The sequence below is a fragment of the Melanerpes formicivorus genome, unplaced genomic scaffold (assembly GCF_026170545.1).
Source record: "Melanerpes formicivorus ecotype bairdi unplaced genomic scaffold, bMelFor1.0.p_v2 SCAF_1, whole genome shotgun sequence".
Classification (NCBI taxonomy): domain Eukaryota; kingdom Metazoa; phylum Chordata; class Aves; order Piciformes; family Picidae; genus Melanerpes; species Melanerpes formicivorus.
This window is the reverse complement of record NW_027142353.1, coordinates 17,423,316-17,443,250: the sequence shown is the minus strand read 5'-3', so window position 1 is coordinate 17,443,250 and position 19,935 is coordinate 17,423,316. Positions and strand designations below refer to the sequence as shown.

The following is a 19,935-nucleotide window of genomic DNA, read 5'->3' as shown; positions in this document are numbered from 1 at the left end:
AGCCAGGGGAATTGATATTTCCAAGTTCAGCTTCCACATGCAGTACAGGAAATGTAAAGAGATCTTTTATGGAGATGGTAAAATCAGTTCAGACAGCAGAGGCATTTCCCTGACCCTGATCTTCAGCTAGTTGCTGTCAGTGATGAGATTGGCCTCTGTAGGTTTGTCTAGATGTGGACAGTTCTCCCTGTGCTCCTGGGTGTGGAGGGATGCCTCATGGCCAAGGATTCAGATGCTATCTGAATGGCTGAAATCACACAGAATCACAGAATCACCAAGGTTGGAAGAGACCTCAAAGGTCATCAAGTCCAACCTGTCACCCAAGACCTCATGACTAAACCGTGGCACCAAGCGCCACGTCCAATCCCGTCTTGAACACCTCCAGGGACAGCGACTCCACCACCTCCCTGGGCAGCCCATTCCAATGGTGAACAACTCTCTCAGTGAAGAACTTTCTCCTCACCTCAAGCCTAAACTTCCCCTGGTGCAGCTTGAGGCTGTGTCCTCTTGTTCTGGTTGCCTGGGAGAAGAGAGCAACACCTTCCTGGCTACAACCACCCTTCAGGTAGTTGTAGAGAGCAATGAGGTCTGCCCTGAGCCTCCTCTTCTCCAGGCTAAACAATCCCAGCTCCCTCAGCCTCTCCTCATAGGGCTTGTGCTCGAGGCCTCTCCCCAGCCTCGTTGTCCTTCTCTGGACATGTTCAAGAGTCTTAATGTCCATCTTAAACTGAGGGGCCCAGAACTGGACACAGTACTCAAGGTGTGGCCTAACAAGTGCTGAGTAAGTGATACAAGATTAAAGCAAGGAGGGGCAAAGAGATGGCCTGATTGCACCAAGAGCTGTAAGCTACTCATTTTGCAGTCATCACCGGCAATTGTGGTTACTAGTTCTGCTTGTCAATGATGGCATCCAAGCATGCCTCTTTTAGAACTTCTGCTGTAGCTTCTGAGTTAAGAGGAGTTAAAGAGGAAGAATCTTTTGTTTAATTTAATTAATTCAGTGAAATGTTACATCAGTAATTTCAGATTTTATTTTTTTTCCTACACAACTTTCTTCTAGGTCACATTTTTAATAGTGATGTGCAATGTATTACCTTCTTGCAGGCTTTTCTCTGGATGTTCTGTCTGGTAATTTATGTTGGGTTTTGTCTCGCACAAGGCGAGAGATCAGGAGATACTATTATGTGTTAGGGATAGGAATGTGAAGCTTTGCACTCGAGTCCTCTTTCAGCATAAATAACAGCTACTGTCCTAGTAGCTAGCCCTGACACATTTAAAATAGTTGTTTTCCCTCCATCTCAGTGAATGAAGGAGTAAGGTTCTGGTGGGTGTTTTGGCTGTTTTGAATAGCTGGCATTGTGAATACACTGTTATTTGTTTTCTAAAGGACAAAAAGAATTGTCCCAGAGTTGTCTTTATAGTCTTGTCAGGAGATAACTCGTCAGGACTCCAGATTTTTGAAGTGCCTCATGCATGCTTCATCTCTTCCTGTCCAGCTGGGAATAATGATCTGGTGGTGTTACTTCTAGACAGAATTGCTGTAACTTTCCATACTTGGAACTTGCTCTATTAAAGTTTCATCAAGACCTTATAGCCTCCTAGTATCAGCAGCTGCTGACCAAACATTGCCTGGCTGCTGTGTAGGCTATTGAGTTGAGAATCATCAGTTTTCAGCATCTCTATATTTAAAGTAGGCTGCCTCGGAGAGCCTCCTGTTAACTAACCACAACTTCCCTCAAAAGTTACATGCCACAGGAAGGATGAAACTGCTAAGTCTAGCTTATTAGAGGGAGGAACATAGCTCTCTCTTGTGTGTGGTATAAGACAATGTATACTTTTCTGGAGGGGATAGGATAACCACAAATATCACTGCCCTTAGAACAGGTGCAAAACTTGCTTTTTTATTTTAGCCTTTTGCACAACATCTGTCACAACTGAGGAAAAGAGGAAGAGGACAAAATCATGTTTTGCATTAAGGAAAAATGAATGCAACTTTTTTTCTTGACGTTTATTTTAGGAGGATGCTAATGGCAGCATTTTGATGAGGACTTAAATAGAGGACAACGGTAAAAGATTTCCAGGTTGTATCATTTGCTAGTTTTACTGTAAGGCCATTGACTTTTATGTCACTTTGTTGTATAACCTAAACTTGTTGGTAGTAGGAGGATGTACATTGAAAAGAGCCTCTGGATGTAGTGTTGTCCAATGCTGGTAGTGCAAATTTAATCAGGGTTGTATCCAGTCAAGTTTTGAGTATCTCTAACAGTAGAGATTTCACAAGCATTTTGTGCAACTTTTACCAATGTCTGACTAACCTCAAGATTAAAAAATGCTATAGAATAGAATAGAATAGAATAGAATAGAATAGAATAGAATAGAATAGAATAGAATAGAATAGAATAGAATAGAATAGAATAGAATAGAATAGAATTAACCAGGTTGGAAAAGACCTTTGAGATCATTGAGTCCAACCTATCACCCAATGCTACCTAATCAACTAAACCATGGCACCAAGTGCCTTGTCCAGTCTCTTCCTAAATACCTCCAGTGATGGTGACTCCACCACCTCTCTGGGCAGCCCATTCCAATAGGCAATCACTCTTTCTATGAAGGACTTCTTCCTAACATCCAGCCTAAACCTCCCCTGGTGCAGCTTGAGACTGTGTCCTCTTGTTCTTTTGGTGATTTCCTGGGAGAAGAGACCGACCCCCACCTGGCTACAACCTCCCTTCAGGTACTTGTAGAGAGCAATAAGGTCTCCTCTGAGCCTCCTCTTCTCCTTGCTAAGCAACCCCAGCTCCCTCAGTCTCTCCTCATAGGGCTTCTGCTCCAAACCCCTCCCCAGCTTTGTTGCCCTTCTCTGGACACGTTTCAGCAAGTCAACATCCTTCCTAAACTGAGGGGCCCAGAACTGGACACAAGACTCATGGTGTGGCCTGACCAGGGTCAGAATGAGCTCCCTGCTCCTGCTGGCCACACTATTCCTGATACAGGCCAGGATGCCATTGGCCTTCTTGGCCACCTGGGCACATTGCTGGCTCATGTTCAGCCTACTATCAACCAGCACCCCCAGGTGCTGTGTCTCTAACTACTTCTTCCTGTATTACAGGGGAACTATACTGCTCCCTGACTCCATCTGCCAGCTCAGGAGGCCAGTTGTCTGGAAGACAACCTATCCTGCTATTAAAATCTTTCTAATGTTTCATTGTTCCTTGATGCTACTTGTGCTGGGTACTGGGTGTTGCCATCTTTTCTGTATGCCTCCCCATTAGGCAGTTGATGATGACAGTAACATCTTCTCTCAGTCTTCCCTCTCCAGGCTCAGCCATCTCAACACCCTCAGCCTCTACTCCTGTAGCATGTTCTGCAAGCCTCTTCATCACTTTTGGTGGCCCTCTGCTGGTCTTGTTCTAGTATGTCAGTATCTTTCTTGTACTGGGAAACCCAAAACTGGGCACAGGATTCCAGGTGTGATCTCACAAGTACTGAATTGAAGTTCTTTTGAACATGGTCCCATACAAGTTTGACTGTGAGGTACCTTTTTTGCCAACCTTCTTTCTAACCAGTTGGTGCCCAGTGGTGTGTGGCTGTTGTTCTGTCTTGGATGGAGGACATAACATTAGACTTACTGAATTTCATGAGGTTCCTGCAAGCCTATTTTTACAGCCCATTGTGCGTGCTTATGTGTAGGAAAAGTATCTCACCATGCTGTTGATCTACCTTTGTACAGAGATAATCTGTACTTGTGCCAACCAGCTCAAACACAGATTTCTGTTCTTTCTTTGCACTTGCCTTCATTCCTTCCTCTTGAAGTGGCAAACAGCTTTGATCTGACTGTCCATGGGAGAAGAGACTAGATGGAGGAAAGGGATTTGATGCTAGTCTGTAAAAACAGAATAGGGAGTCAGAGTAAGTATGGAGTCGCAGTGTTCACTCATTTCTGGTATGAGAAGTAGGGGACTTTAAATGAAAGTAACAGGTGTCAAAAGTGAAACAAAATGGCTTCAGACACCGTGGGTAGTTGGTCTGTGGAACTTCTTGTGGCAAGATGTGGCAAACACAGATGCTTTTGAGTTCCAAAAGGGATCAGACGGACTCACGGGAGAAGAATTGATTGAAGGCTGTCATGTGCAAAGATAAGACATCTGCCTTAGGAAGTCCAAAGGTAGACATTGCAGGCTGGGATAATATTCTGAGAGGGAAAACTTGTGAGGAATTATGTCTGAGCATTTACTACGCAAAGAGAAATTCCCCTCTTTAACAGGTTAACACATAGTAAATGGGTTAACCTGCTTGTGCCCCAGCTCAAACACTCCACACAAAAAACCCTCCAAGTGAAGATAAAGAGGTAAGAATTTAATATAAAGTAAGATAACATAATCATAATGCACAGTTACTTTAGCTTAGCCTGCTTGCAGAAAAAGTGCAGTGAAATGCAGGAAAGAAGAAAACCAACATAAAACAGAAGACAGGGTGTGCTACCCTGCTCCCATCCATATCACTGCCAGCCCTGTGGAAGAGACACAACACCAAATACCTGGAACCTGAAGACAGCAACCAGAACAGGAAGCCTCTCATGTTACAATCTGAACTTCAAGCCCCATAATAGTTTGCGCCAGCCAGCATTTTCATTTTGAAGCTGGCATGATGGTTTTGAATAACAGCAGGAAATTTGAGTTCAACCTATGACACAGGTTTTTCTTTGGAAAAAGGTTGCAGCTTGGCTGAATTAATTCTGTGCCATAGCCTCAGTCTAAGCTGCAGGCTGCAGCTTAGCTAGAACTGTATTGGAAAATACTTTGCTCAGATGAATTTCATGTTTTTCTAGTGAGTCTTTGTGTCTGTTGACCTTGTATTTATTGACCCAGCACAGAGGGATACTGCTAATATACAAACCATCATTTGTCCTGAGTTCTTCCTCTGCTCTGTACCACAGACGTGGAGATAGAAGAGGAGAGTACGTTGCTGCTTTTCAGTTCCTCTAAAACTGGTCATGTAGGGCAAAGCTTCTCTTCTCCTCTGTGGCTGCACCCTGTTTTTCTTATGCTGCAAGCTGTCTCATAATTTTCTTGGAGTCTATTAATTCCTTGCTTACCTGTCCTCTTCTGCTGGGATTGCGAACCACAGGAGATTGCTTGCTTTATTTCCCTATGTTCATCTACGCTTCAGTATCTTGGAGCCCAAGGGGGCTGAGGGAACCTCTCTGAGCACTTGCAGTAGTAGTTCTTTGTTTTGCATTCTCAGCAGAACGATCAGTAAAGGCACTAAATGCTCTTTTGCTGAAGGTGAATGTGTGGGGAGTTTTGAAGTGATGCACCTTCACTTGGTCATGTATTCAATAACAGGTGTTTATGTAACTTTATGTTCTGTAGAATTGTTTAGGCTGCAAAATACCTTTAAGGTCATAAACCTAACCCTACCAAATCCACTGCTAAACTATGTGCCTAAGCACCATTTCTACACATCTTTTAAATACCTCCAGGAATGATGATTCAATGATTTTCCTGGGAAGCCTGTTTCAGTGCTCAACAACCCATTCAGTAAAGAATTTTTTCCTAGTCTCTAATCTAAACCTCACCTGGTGCAATAAGGGATCGTGTCCTCTTGTCCTGTCACTTGCTGCTTGGGAGAACAGACCAACACCCACCTCACTACAACCTCTTTTTGGGTAGTTACAGAGAGCAATAAGGTCTCCCCTCAGCCTCCTTTTCTCCAAACTAAACGATCCCAGTTCCCCCAGCCATTCCTCAGGAATTTGTGCTCTAGGCCCTTCACCCACTTTGTTGCCCTTCTCTGGACACAGTCCTGCAGCTTGTAGTGAGAGACCTAAAACTGAATATAGTATTCCAGGTACAGTGTCACCTGTGTCAAGTACAGGGGAACAATCACCTCTCTGGTCCTGCTGGCCACACTATTCCTGATACAGGCCAGGATACTGCTGGCCTTCTTGGCCACCTGTGCACACTGCTGGCTCATACTCAGCCAGCTGAGTGTTAACCAGCACCCCCAGGTCCACTGGGCAATGTTCCAGCTACTCTGTCCCAAGTCTGTAGTATTGTATGGGGTTGTTGTGACCCAAGTGCAGGACCCAACCTGGTCCAAGGTCTTGGCCTTGTTGAACCTCATACAGTTGACCTTGGCCCATCAATCCCACCTGTCCAAATCCCTCTGCAGAGCTTTCTTACCCTCAAGCAGATCAACACTCCACTCACCTTGGTGTTGTCTGCAAACTTAGCAAAGGTGCACTCAATCCCCTCATCCAGATTATTGATAAAGATATTAAAGAGAACTGGCCTTTGTATTGAGGCACGAGAAGCATCACTTCTGACTGGCCACTGACTGGATTTATCTCTATTCACTCTTTGAAGCCAGCCATCCTACTAGTTTTTAATCCAGTGAAGCATATGCCCGTCCAAGCCATAAGCAGCCAGTTTCTCCAGGAGGATGCTGTGTGACACTCCATCTCTGTCTCTAATGTGGACAGAGATAGCCAAAATGTACAATTTGGCTTGTTTTGGTTAGTTTTTCCTATGTGCTGTGTTGCATTCTCTACCAGGCAGAATTTGAGAGAGTTGTCAGCAGTGGACATATAGTCTAGTTGGAGCTCCCTTAGCAAGTGCCCTAGCCTTATACTCCAAAGTATAGAGTTAAAAGATATTCTTTTTGTCATGAATGTGAGTTTTAAGATCCTGACTGGACTTCACCCTCCAAACAGAGACTCAGTGTTTCCAAAGAACTTCAGTGAGATGTTCATAATGAGTAAGTGATTGGAACCTGCTGTTACTTGTCAGTTGCTTCATTTATATGTGAAATGGGTGAGTGAGCCCCAGACCTGTATGACCATTTCCCAGCATTTCCCATAGAAAGGAGCATTTCCTAGAATGTATCAAATCTTTTGCCAAAGCAAAAGCTCATTTTCTTTCACAAAGCTCATACTGCTTCAGGCGTATGTTGCATGGCATGGCATGCTCATGTCTTAAAAGACTGACACATCTGTTATACACTCAGTGTTGGAGAAGGAAAGAGATACCAGGTGTGTCTTCACACCCTTCATTCATGTCTGTGTGGCATGCAGGAGACAGGTGAGGTGTGCCACTACAGGCAACTGCTATTTTAAAGATACTTTGGCAAACAGTGCCGGGGGAAGAGTGCCAGCAGGATGAAGGCATAAGAGCACCTTGAAGAAAACCACTTGTTTGAGAACGTCTGTTAAATTTTCACTGCTACTCCCTTGCTCCCATGCAGCAGTTTGTTACTATCTCTGGTGATGGCTACCAGGCCCACAGCACAACTGGTTTAAGAAATAGGACAGATGCTTTCTACATTACTTAAATACAGTGGCCCAGGCCAACTGAAAGCACCACTGCTACTTTTGGCAGTTTCAGATAAGCACACAGAAGACGACTTCCCATTGAAACAAGCGTGCATGAGCTGTGGTGTGTGCTGACAAGTAGTGAGGGAAAGCAGCAGCAGCCATAGCCATAGCCTGCCTGTCTCTGTCTTTAGGACTCACATCACAAAGCTGAGCTTATCTTATCTTTTAAAAGTTTTTATTTTACTGGTTTCTTCAGCATTTGAGAAATACTAAAATGAGGAGACCCTAGCTTTTCTCAAACCCATATCTAACGCTGTAAGACTCACTAAAGCAGTATTTTGATGTAAAGTTATCTGTTTGAGACTGCTGATAGGATTAAAACCAGAGTCTAAATTTGAAAATAACTCAATTGCTAACATGAGAAAATGGGAATAGAGAAAGATTTTTCAATACAGATCTGCATTTTGTTTGCACTGAGAAGAGAGTAGGTATCTCCTTTATGTAGTGTTGTAATGCAATTTTGAGTGATATTTTACAGACAAATATAAAAAAAGATGTCTTTCCTCATCACAGTTAGATGAAATGTATATCAAAATAAGAAAACAGACATTAGGAGAATAAAAGGAGCTTGTAGTGGTTTGATGTTAATAATACATATATTTTATTTCTACAGCTTCTAGGTATTCATGAGTGGTCTGTCTGTGGGTTTATCAGGTTATCATTTGCTTATTCCAATAGGAACAAACTCTTAAATAGCAATTTAAAACAGTTTATTAAAAAAGCTGAAAAGAACAGAACTGCTATAGCATACAGAGTTAAGTTGAACTTCTGTTAGAAGCTATTTCTTACTCCATTTTCCTGTAGTTGCATAGTGTCTTTTGTAATTAGAAACTCTAGTTTGGTAACCTAACTAGTAGGAAATACAGTATATTTTGCATTTTCTTTCCCATAAAAAAAGTAATTGTTAATTTAATGTTTCCGTACTGCTGCTCAGATATGACCCTTCCATATCTGCAGCTAGGCACAGGTCAGCGTGTGAGGAAGGAAGGAATTGCAAAGCTGACAAATGTAACTATGTTTGTTTGACTTCAGTAGAACCTCAATGCCAGAATCTTACAGCTGCAGTATATAACTTTTATTCTGACATCTGGCATAGATTTTGCCAGTAATTATCAGGCATTCTTTAATTTTGCTTTTCCATCACAACCTCATAGTGCAATTACCCAGGTTGTGTTGGCAGGTGAAGGCATATTAGTAAAACAGAAGACAAAAGAAAAGACAGGGAGGCCAGGAATGAAGTAGGGAAGGAAACTGACACGACAGAGGGCACGACAGCAGGAACCCAGGGCTTGCATCCTGCATACTCAACTGGTGTTGAGCTGATTCCTGCAGGATGTGTTTAAGTCATTTGGTCTCTACTGGTCCAATTTCAGTCTGCCCAAAGTGATCCCAGATAAGCAATATGAACGCGTAATGGGAAAGCTTGTCCTCCCTCAGCTAGTCCTGCTGTTCTCATTTATTGATCTCTCAGGTAAACAGTGCTGAAAAAGAGGTGGCCATCTCACACCATGAGATTTAATTAATTTACTTTTTGGTGGCTTCGACTGTGAACATTTATTCCTGTTTCTAAAAAGTTTGTCGTGTGTCCATGTCTGATTTCAGCAGAAGTTCTGAAGAACCCTGTATCGTAGAATCATAGAACAGCTTAGGTTGGAAGGGACCTTTGAGATCACCTACTCCAACAGTTTTCATATTACAGTCTCTTGGTTCAACTGGTTTTTTATATTTATAAATAATTTATATACAGCTGCAGTAGAGACTCTTTACAATACACACTAGAAAGAAAAATTCTCCTTTAGGAAAAGGGATGAAACAACAATTTACCTTGCAAAGATGAGTAATTTAACATGTGGCAGATATTCAGTGTCGGGGAGAACCAAACAGTTCATTAACTTTTCATCTATTACATTTGACAATATTATCTATGTGAATTGTCCCAATAAGGTATTTATGCTCCAAATTCTGTAAAAGGCAATTTCACCTCCAAAGGACTACAAACTAAGATCTTGTGACAGTCAAACATGCACAGAAATTGTCCATTTTATCTCACAGCTTGATTTTCTTTGCTTAACATGACTTGGCTGACAAAACCATTGATGTAATTGGAGCTCAGCTAGAGGTCTTTCAATTTTCAGATGTTCTGGTTGTAGTCAGTCTGAACTGTAAGCTATTTGTGTTTAATCCTTTCTCAGACACCCACACTGAGTCTTTGCTCGAGTTAATAACATCCAGACGTAATATGTACAGTATGGAATTCAAACATTCACAATGGTGCATATTTCCTGGAAAAAATAATGAGATCAGTCAAAATGATACAGCTAGGAAATTATAATGCTGAGTTTTCCTGCTGTCCTGTGACAAGTTTTTTTTCAGTCCAGTGTCAGTACTTGATTTTCTGACATCCTGAGAATCTTACTTCAGCTGCTGTACAGGGAGTACTAAGTATTTTTACAGTGGACCCTGGATTTTTGATCTTGCTATAACTGCAGCATACTACAGGTTTGGTTTCTCAGGTAGCTTCCCATTGGGAGACTTTGCAAGTACCATCATTTGTGTTTCTCCCACATCACGTGAGCTTTCTTCATGATGTGACCTGGCAGCACTTGAAATTGATACACTCACTTGTCGTCTCAGTATTTTCATTACAGTTCTCTTGTATCCTTTGCATGCAAAGAAATAGATGAAAGGATCCAGGCAGCAGTTGAAATTCATCAGAAATACAGTATAATGGAGTGACTTCTGGAAAATTTTATTTTCAGTGCATGAAGGCTCACTCTGAAGCTTCTTAATCATGTGTTGTATGATTGCAACATGATAAGGGGTAAAGCAGATGATGAACACTATAATTACAAATACGATGGTGTTGATGGCTTTTTTGTTTATCCCAGATTTTTCAGTCAGTGGATTTTCCTTGGCCGTTTGAAACAGTTTGCAGCTAATTTGAGAGTAACAAAATAGTATAATCCCCAGGGGAATAAGGTACCCTACTAAACAGGCAGCAAGAAGTATTAGTGGTAGATGTGCAATTTTTTCAAAGTTTGGATATTCCATACATGTAGTCCTTTCTTTTTCTTCCTGTGACATGGGTTGTATAAGTAATGGGAAAGTTTGACTGAATACAAGTAACCAGATAAAGACACAAATTCCCTTGGCGTATTTAATCCTTCTGATCTTGTATCGGAAAGGGTGGACAACAGCAAAAAACCTGTCAATGCTCAAACACGTCATGAAGTTTACACCTGCGTAAGTGTTGATGTAGAACAAGAGAGCAGTTATTCGACACAGCACTTCTCCAAATGGCCAGTGAAATCCCAGGGCATAGTAGGCTATCCTGGTAGGCAAGGCAATACAGAACAGGAGATCGGAGAAGACGAGATTTGTTGAATAGAGGGTAGTGGAGTTGATCTTCTTTCTGTTTTTGAAAATGACGGTGAGGGCAATGGTGTTTCCAAGCACTCCAAGAATTAAGATGGAGCTGTAGAAGACAGACAGTAGTATCCGTGCTGTATTTTTGTGCTCATACAAGTCACAGACAGAGCTGTTTGTCTGAGAAGCTGTGAAAGTGTCCATTTCTGTAACCACTGTTGTTGCAGGAAGCTCAGTAGACCTAACATGGGGAAAAAAAAAGCCACAGAAGGGAACATTTTGTAATAAATGTAGATAAACAACTTATGCATACCAATGGCAACCTGTGTTGCAAAAAGCAAGACTGTGAAAAACTGAAATGAAACTTCACTATGTGAACTACTTTCCAAAATCAAACAAACAATAAGATAGATCTCTCTGTCTTTTCTGTTTTGATCCCGGTTCCTTCTTTCCTGAAATAAATCAGACAGAAGGCAAAATAATAAATCAGGTCTGTAATGTATTTGGAAAGTGAAGGTGGAAGACTGTTTAAAGCAATCCAAAGTGAAAAAGGAGTCTGAAGAAGCCATGTAATAATCATAGTTTCCACTGGAAGCAGTGGCATTCAACAAGTCCAAGTGCTGAGTGCTGCACTTTGGCTACGGCAATCCCATGCAGAGCTATAGGCTGGGGTCGGAGTGGCTGGAGAGCTCCCAAACAGAGAGGGATCTGGGTGTGCTGATCGACAGCCACCTGAATATGAGCCAACAGTGTGCCCAGGTGGCCAGGAGGGCCAATAGCATCCTGGCCTGCATTAGGAATTGTGTGGCCAGCAGGAGCAGGGAGGTCATTGTGCCCCTGGACTCTGCTTTGGTTAGGCCGCACCTTGAGTACTGTGTCCAGTTCTGGGCCCCTCAGTTTAAGAAGGACATCGAAACACTTGAGCGTGTCCAGAGAAGGGCAACAAGGCTGGGGAGAGGCCTTCAACACAAGCCCTATGAGGAGAGGCTGAGGGAGCTGGGATTGTTTAGCCTGGAGAAGAAGAGGCTCAGGGGTGGCCTCATTGCTCTCTACAACTACCTGAAGGGTGGTTGTAGCCAGGAAGGGGTTGGCCTCTTCTCCCAGGCAACCAGCACCAGAACAAGGGGACACAGTCTCAAGCTGCGCCAGGGGAGGTTTAGACTCGAGGTGAGGAGGAAGTTCTTCACCGAGCGAGTCATTCGTCATTGGAACGGGTTGCCCAGGGAGGTGGTTGAGTCATCGACCCTGGAGGCGTTCAAGGGGAGATTGGACGTGGCACTTGGTGCCATGGTCTAGTCGTGGGGTCTGTGTTGATAGGTTGGACTCGATGATCCTCGAGGTCCTTTCCAACCTAAGTGATACTGTGATACTGTGATAGATCAGGTTGCCCAGAGCTTTGACAAGGGACCATATGAACCCCCATGAGTCGCACAAGCAGACAAAAATCTTTTAAATGCATTTCAGTGAATTTTTAGGGAGTTTTTGTTTCTAACAATGCATGTTTCATGGTTTAACTCATTTAGAAAGACAATTTCTTTCATCATTCTTACCACATTTGCATTATAACTCGGCTTCTGTAGTGCTAGTTTTAAGAACTGGCTTTTGGAATCCTATTCAAATATTGCTGCATACATAAATTCTTAAGACTTCTACTTTAGTCTCTCTTTAATGGTGCTGCAAAAGAGAACTAACTCAGTTACAATATTTTACAGGCTGTCAATTTAGTAGATTTTAGAAATTGCAAATAGCATGGAAGAGCTGCAAAGTGGCAGTGATTTGGGGGACTTAAAAATGTAAATCAGCAGAATTTCAGAAGTGAAAAGGACCCCATCCTGTTGCTACTGCTTCCAGTGGAAACTATTTCTTAGGTGTGTTGTTACCTAACAATTCTATACTGTAAGTATAAAAGCCGTCTAATGTTACTCCTGCTAAATGCTTTGAGGAGATTGTCCTACTCATTTCAAGTTCATATTTAATTAAACTGCAACACATTGCTATATTATAAGCCTGTCTGATCAGATTTCTGGCCAGGTTAGCAAGGAATACACATCATCCACTATTCACAGGTTTAAACATTTAAACATTAAACCTGTGAACAGTGGATGATGTGTATTAAAATACATAAATAACTTACGCTTAAGGAATAAATGTAGCATCCAGATAGTCTATGTTTGCTGTGTTATACAGGCAGTAGGAAAGACAGGTTACTGATTTCTAACATAGATGTACGATGTTTTGACTCTTAGATACCTACCCATGTGTCAGGAGATGGGAATACTGCATCAAGGATTGGAAGTCAAATCTGAAGTGGGAGTTTTATGATTTGAATAAGATAATTAAACTGTTAAATTGTAATTCCAGCTGTAGAGAAGGTTTAAGAATATCTAATTTTATAGAATCATAGAATTGTATTGGTTGAAAAGACCTTTAAGATGAAGTCCAGCCATCTAACTCTACCAAGTCTGGTACTTGACCATGTCTCTTAGCACCGTATTTATGAGTCTTTTAAATACCTCCAGGGATGGCAATTCAGCCACCTCCCTGGAGAAAATTACATTAGTTAATTCCACATTGTTCAGAATATCTTGGTGTTGATCTGTTTGATGATCAATTGATGCAGTAGTTATTGCCCTGAGGATAGATAAGGGATACTTTCCTTCTGTTTCATCATGTTTTACTTAAATACAGCAGACTGCTTTTTGCAGAAAATGGTGTGGGTTTGTGTAGGATTAAGAGTCAGTGAGGTATTTGGGTTTTGTTTCTCTTACTTAAATGCTTCTGATTACATGTTCACACTCCCAGCATGACACCAATCTTCTACTAATTTCTTCCTTGACATTTAGATAAAATCATTGCTTGAGCATATGTAAGGAAGAGTAATGTAAGATTTATGATAAATGGGTCTTTTGCAGTAACTACAGCGTGTTAATGGCATGAATTTATGTTCACTGTAAAGTTGTAATAGGTTTTGATCATAAATAATGTGAACAGACCCATTCAGTTTTCTTTATATAGAAGTTTGTAAAATGTAGAAAATCTGTTATGCAAACACATTTAATGATGATGTAAGGAAAAAATTAGGAATTTCAGTGAAGTTTACTCTTTTTACATCAAGGGTAGGATTTCACAAAATGTGTGTTACCCAGTTTTATGCTATGAAGTTGCATCTTTAACATAGCAGATTAAACCAGAACTTGTTTCTGATTAAAAGATGTTCACCCTCACATAAAACTATGGCTGTCTTGAGAAGGAGTCCTAGCTGAGAGAGGGTTGTGTTTGTTGGATTAGTGGCTTAGTTCCCCAGTGGCTTAGTTTACTGATCATACTATTTTGAAGTATATACCTGAAAACAAGTCAACTTCAATTTACCTTAATAATAACTTTAGAAAACATTGCCACATTTTTTTGGTCATAGAAGTACATGAAAGACTTTAAGGCATAAAGCGTTTAAAATTTCTGTCTTTATATTGGTATTGTAAAGAAGGTTGTTCAGGTTGTTACTTTTTCTGAGTCTGCAGACATACAATATTCAGTAACACAGACCACTTAGCCATTTAATATGACCTTTTGTATAATCCAGGTTATGTTGCTATTTTAGTGTTTGTGTATGGGTTCCACAAACTTTTAATTTAAACCATATTTTCTAAAAGGCTGTTTGGTCTTAATTTGGAGAACTGAAGAGAAAGTGAATTTGCCTCTTGTACTGTAGTTTTTGGTCAGTCAACCTCCCTGTTAAAAAAAATGTGGCTGTGTCTTACTTAAATTTCTCTAAAATTAACTTGCAGTTGCTGTTTTTGTGTAGCCTTTTCCTTTCATACAATCTCATGGCTTTGTCAGTTCAAGGTGAACTTCTCAAATGTCTCACCACAAAGCAAAACATATGACGTCCATTCTAACCTCATCATAGTCCCACATAGGAAATGGGGTTCCACATGCCTCTTGGCATCATTGTACCTGGAAGCATACTCACCAGTATGTCCCTGCTTTTTCTGTTCAGTTGATTAGGTATCCAAGATAGAGTTGCATAGCACAACACTGGGAGCTTGTGAAGTTAGTTCACTGTGATCCCACAGTAGTTCTCAGATTCACTGTGTCTTAGGATATCTCCAGTCTAGGAGCATGACCACTGCTCTCTGCTTCTCCCTGAGAGAACCTTATGCCTGGGAGAGTTTAAAATTAATTTTAATATTATGCCTAGGCTTGCAAGCAGTGCAGTGTTCCTTACTGTTCTCCCACTTACCATTTTCAAGTCTTAGCATTGTTTTGCTTTCTGATCACCAATGGAAAAAAAAAAATCTTATGCAATTATTATATGATATTTGTTAGCTAGGCAGGGTTTAGTCTGTTCTGTGTGCTTTCTTGATATTTGACATCAGTAGTATCCAGTTAGGGGTGGAAAAAAAAAATCACAGTACCACATCAAGCTGCTTACAAAATCTAGCACATCTAAATTCTGTGCAGGTGCCTTTTAAAGTCAATTTTGTAATCTCGTCAAAGAGGAAAATAAGATGGTTTAGGATACTGATTTTCTGTGATAATACTTGACTGGCTTTATTCATTTGATTTGCTTCCACTGCATTACGCAAGAGCCTAGCTCAGAGTAGAGCCCACACTGCAAAAGGTGTCTGATGAATGGAGTGGTGGTTCTAGTCAGAAAGTATTATATAATCCAAAGCCCTGGTTCATGGAGATGCTCATGTATAATGAGCTTTATATGTACTATCATAATGTTACATAAATCTAACAAGCATAGATTTAAGATGTAAGCCAGCAATTGCAGTGTTACAACCCTCAGTTACATGGGTTTTGATTATGTGCAAGCAGTGATACAAAGCTTTCTTTGTAAGCTAAATGAGTTTTCTTCTTGTTCTCATCTCCTGCGTTTGCTGAAGGAGCCCCATCTGTCTTTTCAGCAGAACAGGGAACACGTAGAAGACTTTAACTGTGTATTGTAATCTAATGTGTGATTTTTCTGTCGCTTCATAATTTTCATTCTTTGGAGATTAATTCCTGCTCCATCTCTTCAGTAGCTAAATTACAAGGGGCATTTAAATAAATTATTGGAAAGGCAGGGTAGATCATTAGAAAGATCTCTCCAGACTCTCTATATAGTGTGGTTTAGTCACTTTGAGATGGACAGCATTTCTTTAACAAAGAGTATTGGATGATAATGTTGTTTATTTATGCATTCAAAGTTTAAATTATTTTAAAAGGAATAGTTAGGAAAGAGACTTCTCTTTCCCTGCAGTGCCTGACCTGAGGATTTCCTGAGCTTACAGTCATAGTATCATAGTATTATAGTATCATTCAGGGTTGGAAGGGACCACAAGGATCATCTACTTCCAACCCCCTGCCATGGACAGGGACACCCCACACTAGATCAGGCTGGCCAGAGCCTCATCCAGCCTGGGCTTAAACACCTCCAGGGACAGGACCTCGACCACCTCCCTGGACAACCCATTCCAGGGTTTCACCACTCAGTCCTCTATAGATGTAGCTGTGTGAGTCTTACAGAGTTGAACACCAGCAGAAGATGGCAAATACACAGTGCTGTGGTTATGTAGGCTTATATTTTTTTTTCTTAATCTCTAATTGTTTTCTGTTGACCAGTCATATTTACTGTTTGAGTTTCTAATTTACCATACCATTGATCTGCATTGTAGACTGTTTTCTGTTTGGGAAAGCAACTCGATTAAGTTATGTATGTTAAAAAGTGTGCATGGTAGGTTTCATTAATAGAACACTTTGTTAATACAGAAGGAGCATGTACCTAAGGTGCATATATTGAGGTATGAGGATTGGCAGCTTGGGAACTATGTGTGGCTTAATAAAAGCTGAGGCAAGAGACGGGCATATCCTAAAGCTTGCTGTTTCTTTCTAATGCTTTAACACTTGTATGCTTCTAGTGCATTATGATAGTTTACCTTATTTCAAAAACTTTTTTCTGTCCTAAATGACAATGAATAGGTCTAATGACCTGAAGACTGAATCCTGAATTCACAACCTACAGCTGTAAGCCACACATCAGAGAACCCCAAGTAAACTTTCAATGAATGAAACTGTATTAATGATGGCTATGAAGGATTATAATTTTCATCAAACACTGAATAGAATCTGCAGATGTACACAATGTGATTTCTTCATGGTTCTGCTTTGATCTATTACTATAGATTTTGCAAAGCTATATGACATTTATACTTGGTGCTCTACTAAAGTAGTAGAAGATACAGTAAAGAAGTCCAGTTTAAGTGCTGCATAACTAGTTAAAGAAAAAGTGGAAGTCATTTGAAGTGTGCTTCTCTTTCTTATCTGTTATATCTCTCTTTCCAAATGTGATCTGTCCTATGAAAGTGGTGAGAACTATCTAACGTAAATCATCTCTATCAAAGACGCATGTTAATGTGAAGAGCTGTGCTGATGCTTAGATGATTAACCTCTCTTTAATTTACTTGCCTAAGTATACTCAATGTAAAAAGGAGAGAGCCTAAAATGCAGTAAATGAAACAAAACCCTGGTCCACTGATGATTAAATGCTTCCAAGCTGAATCAAAAAGGAGTGAAACAACAAATTGCATTTTAGTACCAGAAAATGCACACATTTTATATGATTTTTTTTTCCTTCCTGATGATGTGGAACTTGCACAGGTAATCTTTAATTTTAGGGATTACAACTTCAGAACTCCAGCTTGAATTTATTATTCATTACATGTCTACATCTTCCTCAATCTTTTGAGCAGAAAGGGATAAGAGTTGAGCCCTTAAAGAATAATTGGTTTGCATCGCTTCAGGAGATCCATGAAATGTTCAACAGACCCCTTTTATTCTGTGCTCAAAGGTGTGCAAGCCATCTTTATTTTTAAGATAAATGATAGTAGAATTAGTCTGTTGATCAGTGTATTTTATTTTGCAAGTATACTAGGAAAAATGGATCCTGACAGTGATCCTTCTAAATTAATTGGGAAGATGTTTAAAATTGTTATCTCTTTTAATATTGCTTTAGTATTGTGGCAGTAATAAGGAGCTTGGTTTTTTAATAACATGATGTTTGGTGATGCGATTCGCAAAAATAATTCCTTCTAAAACCTTCAAAACATATGCATGTCATATTCTTTTGCAATATTTAGATGTGAGAAGAGCAACTGAGGGGTTTTTGAGCTAGTAAGGAAGGCTTTTTCATAGACAAGGAGCACATGTGATAGAACGAGCTGTGCATTCACAGCAATAGCACAGATTTGTTTTAAGGCACTCTCCTGTTAAAGTGTTCTGAGCTTCAGCAAATGACTTAAGAACTGCAATGCTTCCCTTACTACTTATACAGTAGTTATTTCTGCATTTGTTTAAATTATAATGCTAAAAGAAAAAAGGTCTGAGCTAATGCAGTATCACAGTGTCAGATGTTTCCTTGTGATTGTGGAAAGGCTGTATTATAAGAAAGGACTTTAAATAACTTGTTTCTGCTGTGGGTCAACAGAGCTTTTAAATAATTATCTGGCAGCATATGTGAACTTTAAATATCACAGAGTTTCCTCCAGGAATCTTGTCTCTCCCCTCTAAAGATCATTTATCCTTCTTACCACATGAAAGTATTCAGTATAATGCAAAAAAAAAAGATAAATAGTCTTTCTGGAATTGTTTGCTGTTGTACAGTGAAAAACGTTTTTAAAAAGTTAATTGTTTTCCGTACTTACATATCTGTAGCTTCTTAGATCCTCTGAGCAGTTAAGGGCATTAGCAGGATGGCTTGACTGTGAAAGTTCACCCTTGCACATTGTTTTCAAGAGTGATTACGTGTCTTTTGTGGGAGGGGCTCAAGTACTTGAAAAAATCCGTGTTTGTACGCTGGTCTTGATTTGCTGCCGACTGTTTTATGGGATGTGAAAGCATCTATTTTTAAGCCTTTTACAATTAGTCTGTTCAAAGAGAGCAATATCCTCCCACCTCCTCCCTGAAGTTACGCATTACCGATTTTCATAGAAGGGACTTTACCCAGAGGTTTACTAGACTAATTGTTGACCAACTAAAAACCCCCATTGAAAATCTTTGCATTTAAAAATAACTTAAATGTCGTTTGTAGCTGAGAGCTTTATGATCAGTATATGTTTTAAAACTTCTTACTGGTCAAATCTGACACAGCACAAGAAAACCTCGGAACTGAGGTATAATGAGATGGGTGACTTCTCAACAGCCCGTGTACATTCCCAGCGCTAGTTTAGTATCATTATGATGAGGCATTACAGAAAGGCCCTTTGAAAATACATGAGGGAGTTGAGGAACTCTGGTGGTTTGAGGGATTAGGGAGGATGTGTGCCTTTATAAGCTATTTATTGCATTTTTAACAAGGGTAACAGTAAAAATACTACTATTACACATATAAGGTAAATAGATTAAAGATAAAAAGCTTGTAAAATGCAAATCTGATTCCCCTAAAATCATACTGATAAGAATGGCTGGTTAGAGAATAGGAAAGAAATAGGATATCAGGTTGTGGGGTACCTGTTGTTACCTTCTCTCTGGGTAAAAAACATTGATCTAAGAGTTGTACTGTGTGTTTGTTAAGAGAGTTTTGGAGATCAGAGATAGATGGAAAACCCTGTGGTTTGCTGCTACAGGCTGTGGTTGAGAGTTACCTGGGATTTTCCCCAGAAAATTCATACTGGTTGTTCATAACTGCAAAGAACTATTTATCTTTAACGTGTGCTCATTTAGTGGCCTGATTTTAAAGAACTGTCAAGTATGCATGATGGTCAGTGGGTCCAAGACAGGCAGAGCGTGCAATGCCTCTTCAGAAACATTAGGGCTGTGTTCATGGCACAAGCGTTTGCTGATGTTGCAGTGTTGGAGGCATGCAGAGATACAATCTTCACTAACATGCCCATCTCATCTGAAGACTGAAAGTAACAGCAGATCTAATGACACAATGAAACTTTGCTAAACTTACCCTGGCTTATAAGAAATGGTTTTACTGTGGCAGAATGAAGTAGAGCCTTGTGAGCTGCTTTTGCCTCTGCTTGGAGCATTTAGTTAGGACTATACACTGATTTTTTTCTGGTGCTGAGGTCCCAGTGCAGACATGGCTTGATTGCCCTTATATGCTTGGGAGCTGAAGGGTCAACAACCTAAGGATTTCAGGTCTTCAGTTTTTATGTTGCATTTATGTTCCAACACTAGATTCTCTTCATGAGAACTTACTGATC

At 40.4% G+C, this 19,935-nt stretch overlaps 2 protein-coding genes across 3 annotated transcripts in view; one reads left to right on the top strand and one right to left on the bottom strand.

Annotated features, from left to right (window-relative positions):
• Window positions 1-19,935, top strand: part of UBAC2 (UBA domain containing 2) — a 115,110-nt gene that overhangs the window by 41,319 nt on the left and 53,856 nt on the right. The window lies entirely within an intron of this gene.
• On the bottom strand, window positions 7,912-18,515 carry LOC137454733 (G-protein coupled receptor 183-like). Of its 2 annotated transcripts, XM_068165097.1 has the most exons (3): window positions 18,430-18,475; window positions 14,712-14,901; window positions 7,912-10,982 (listed from the first exon to the last, which is right to left on the bottom strand). In XM_068165097.1, exon 3 carries the CDS (start codon window positions 10,943-10,945, stop codon window positions 9,869-9,871), a length of 1,077 nt encoding a protein of 358 aa, XP_068021198.1. In that variant the 5' UTR covers window positions 10,946-10,982; window positions 14,712-14,901; window positions 18,430-18,475; the 3' UTR covers window positions 7,912-9,868. The 2 variants fall into 2 exon arrangements, with proteins under 2 accessions (XP_068021198.1, XP_068021114.1); XM_068165013.1 differs by lacking the exon at window positions 14,712-14,901 and having other exon boundaries at window positions 18,430-18,515.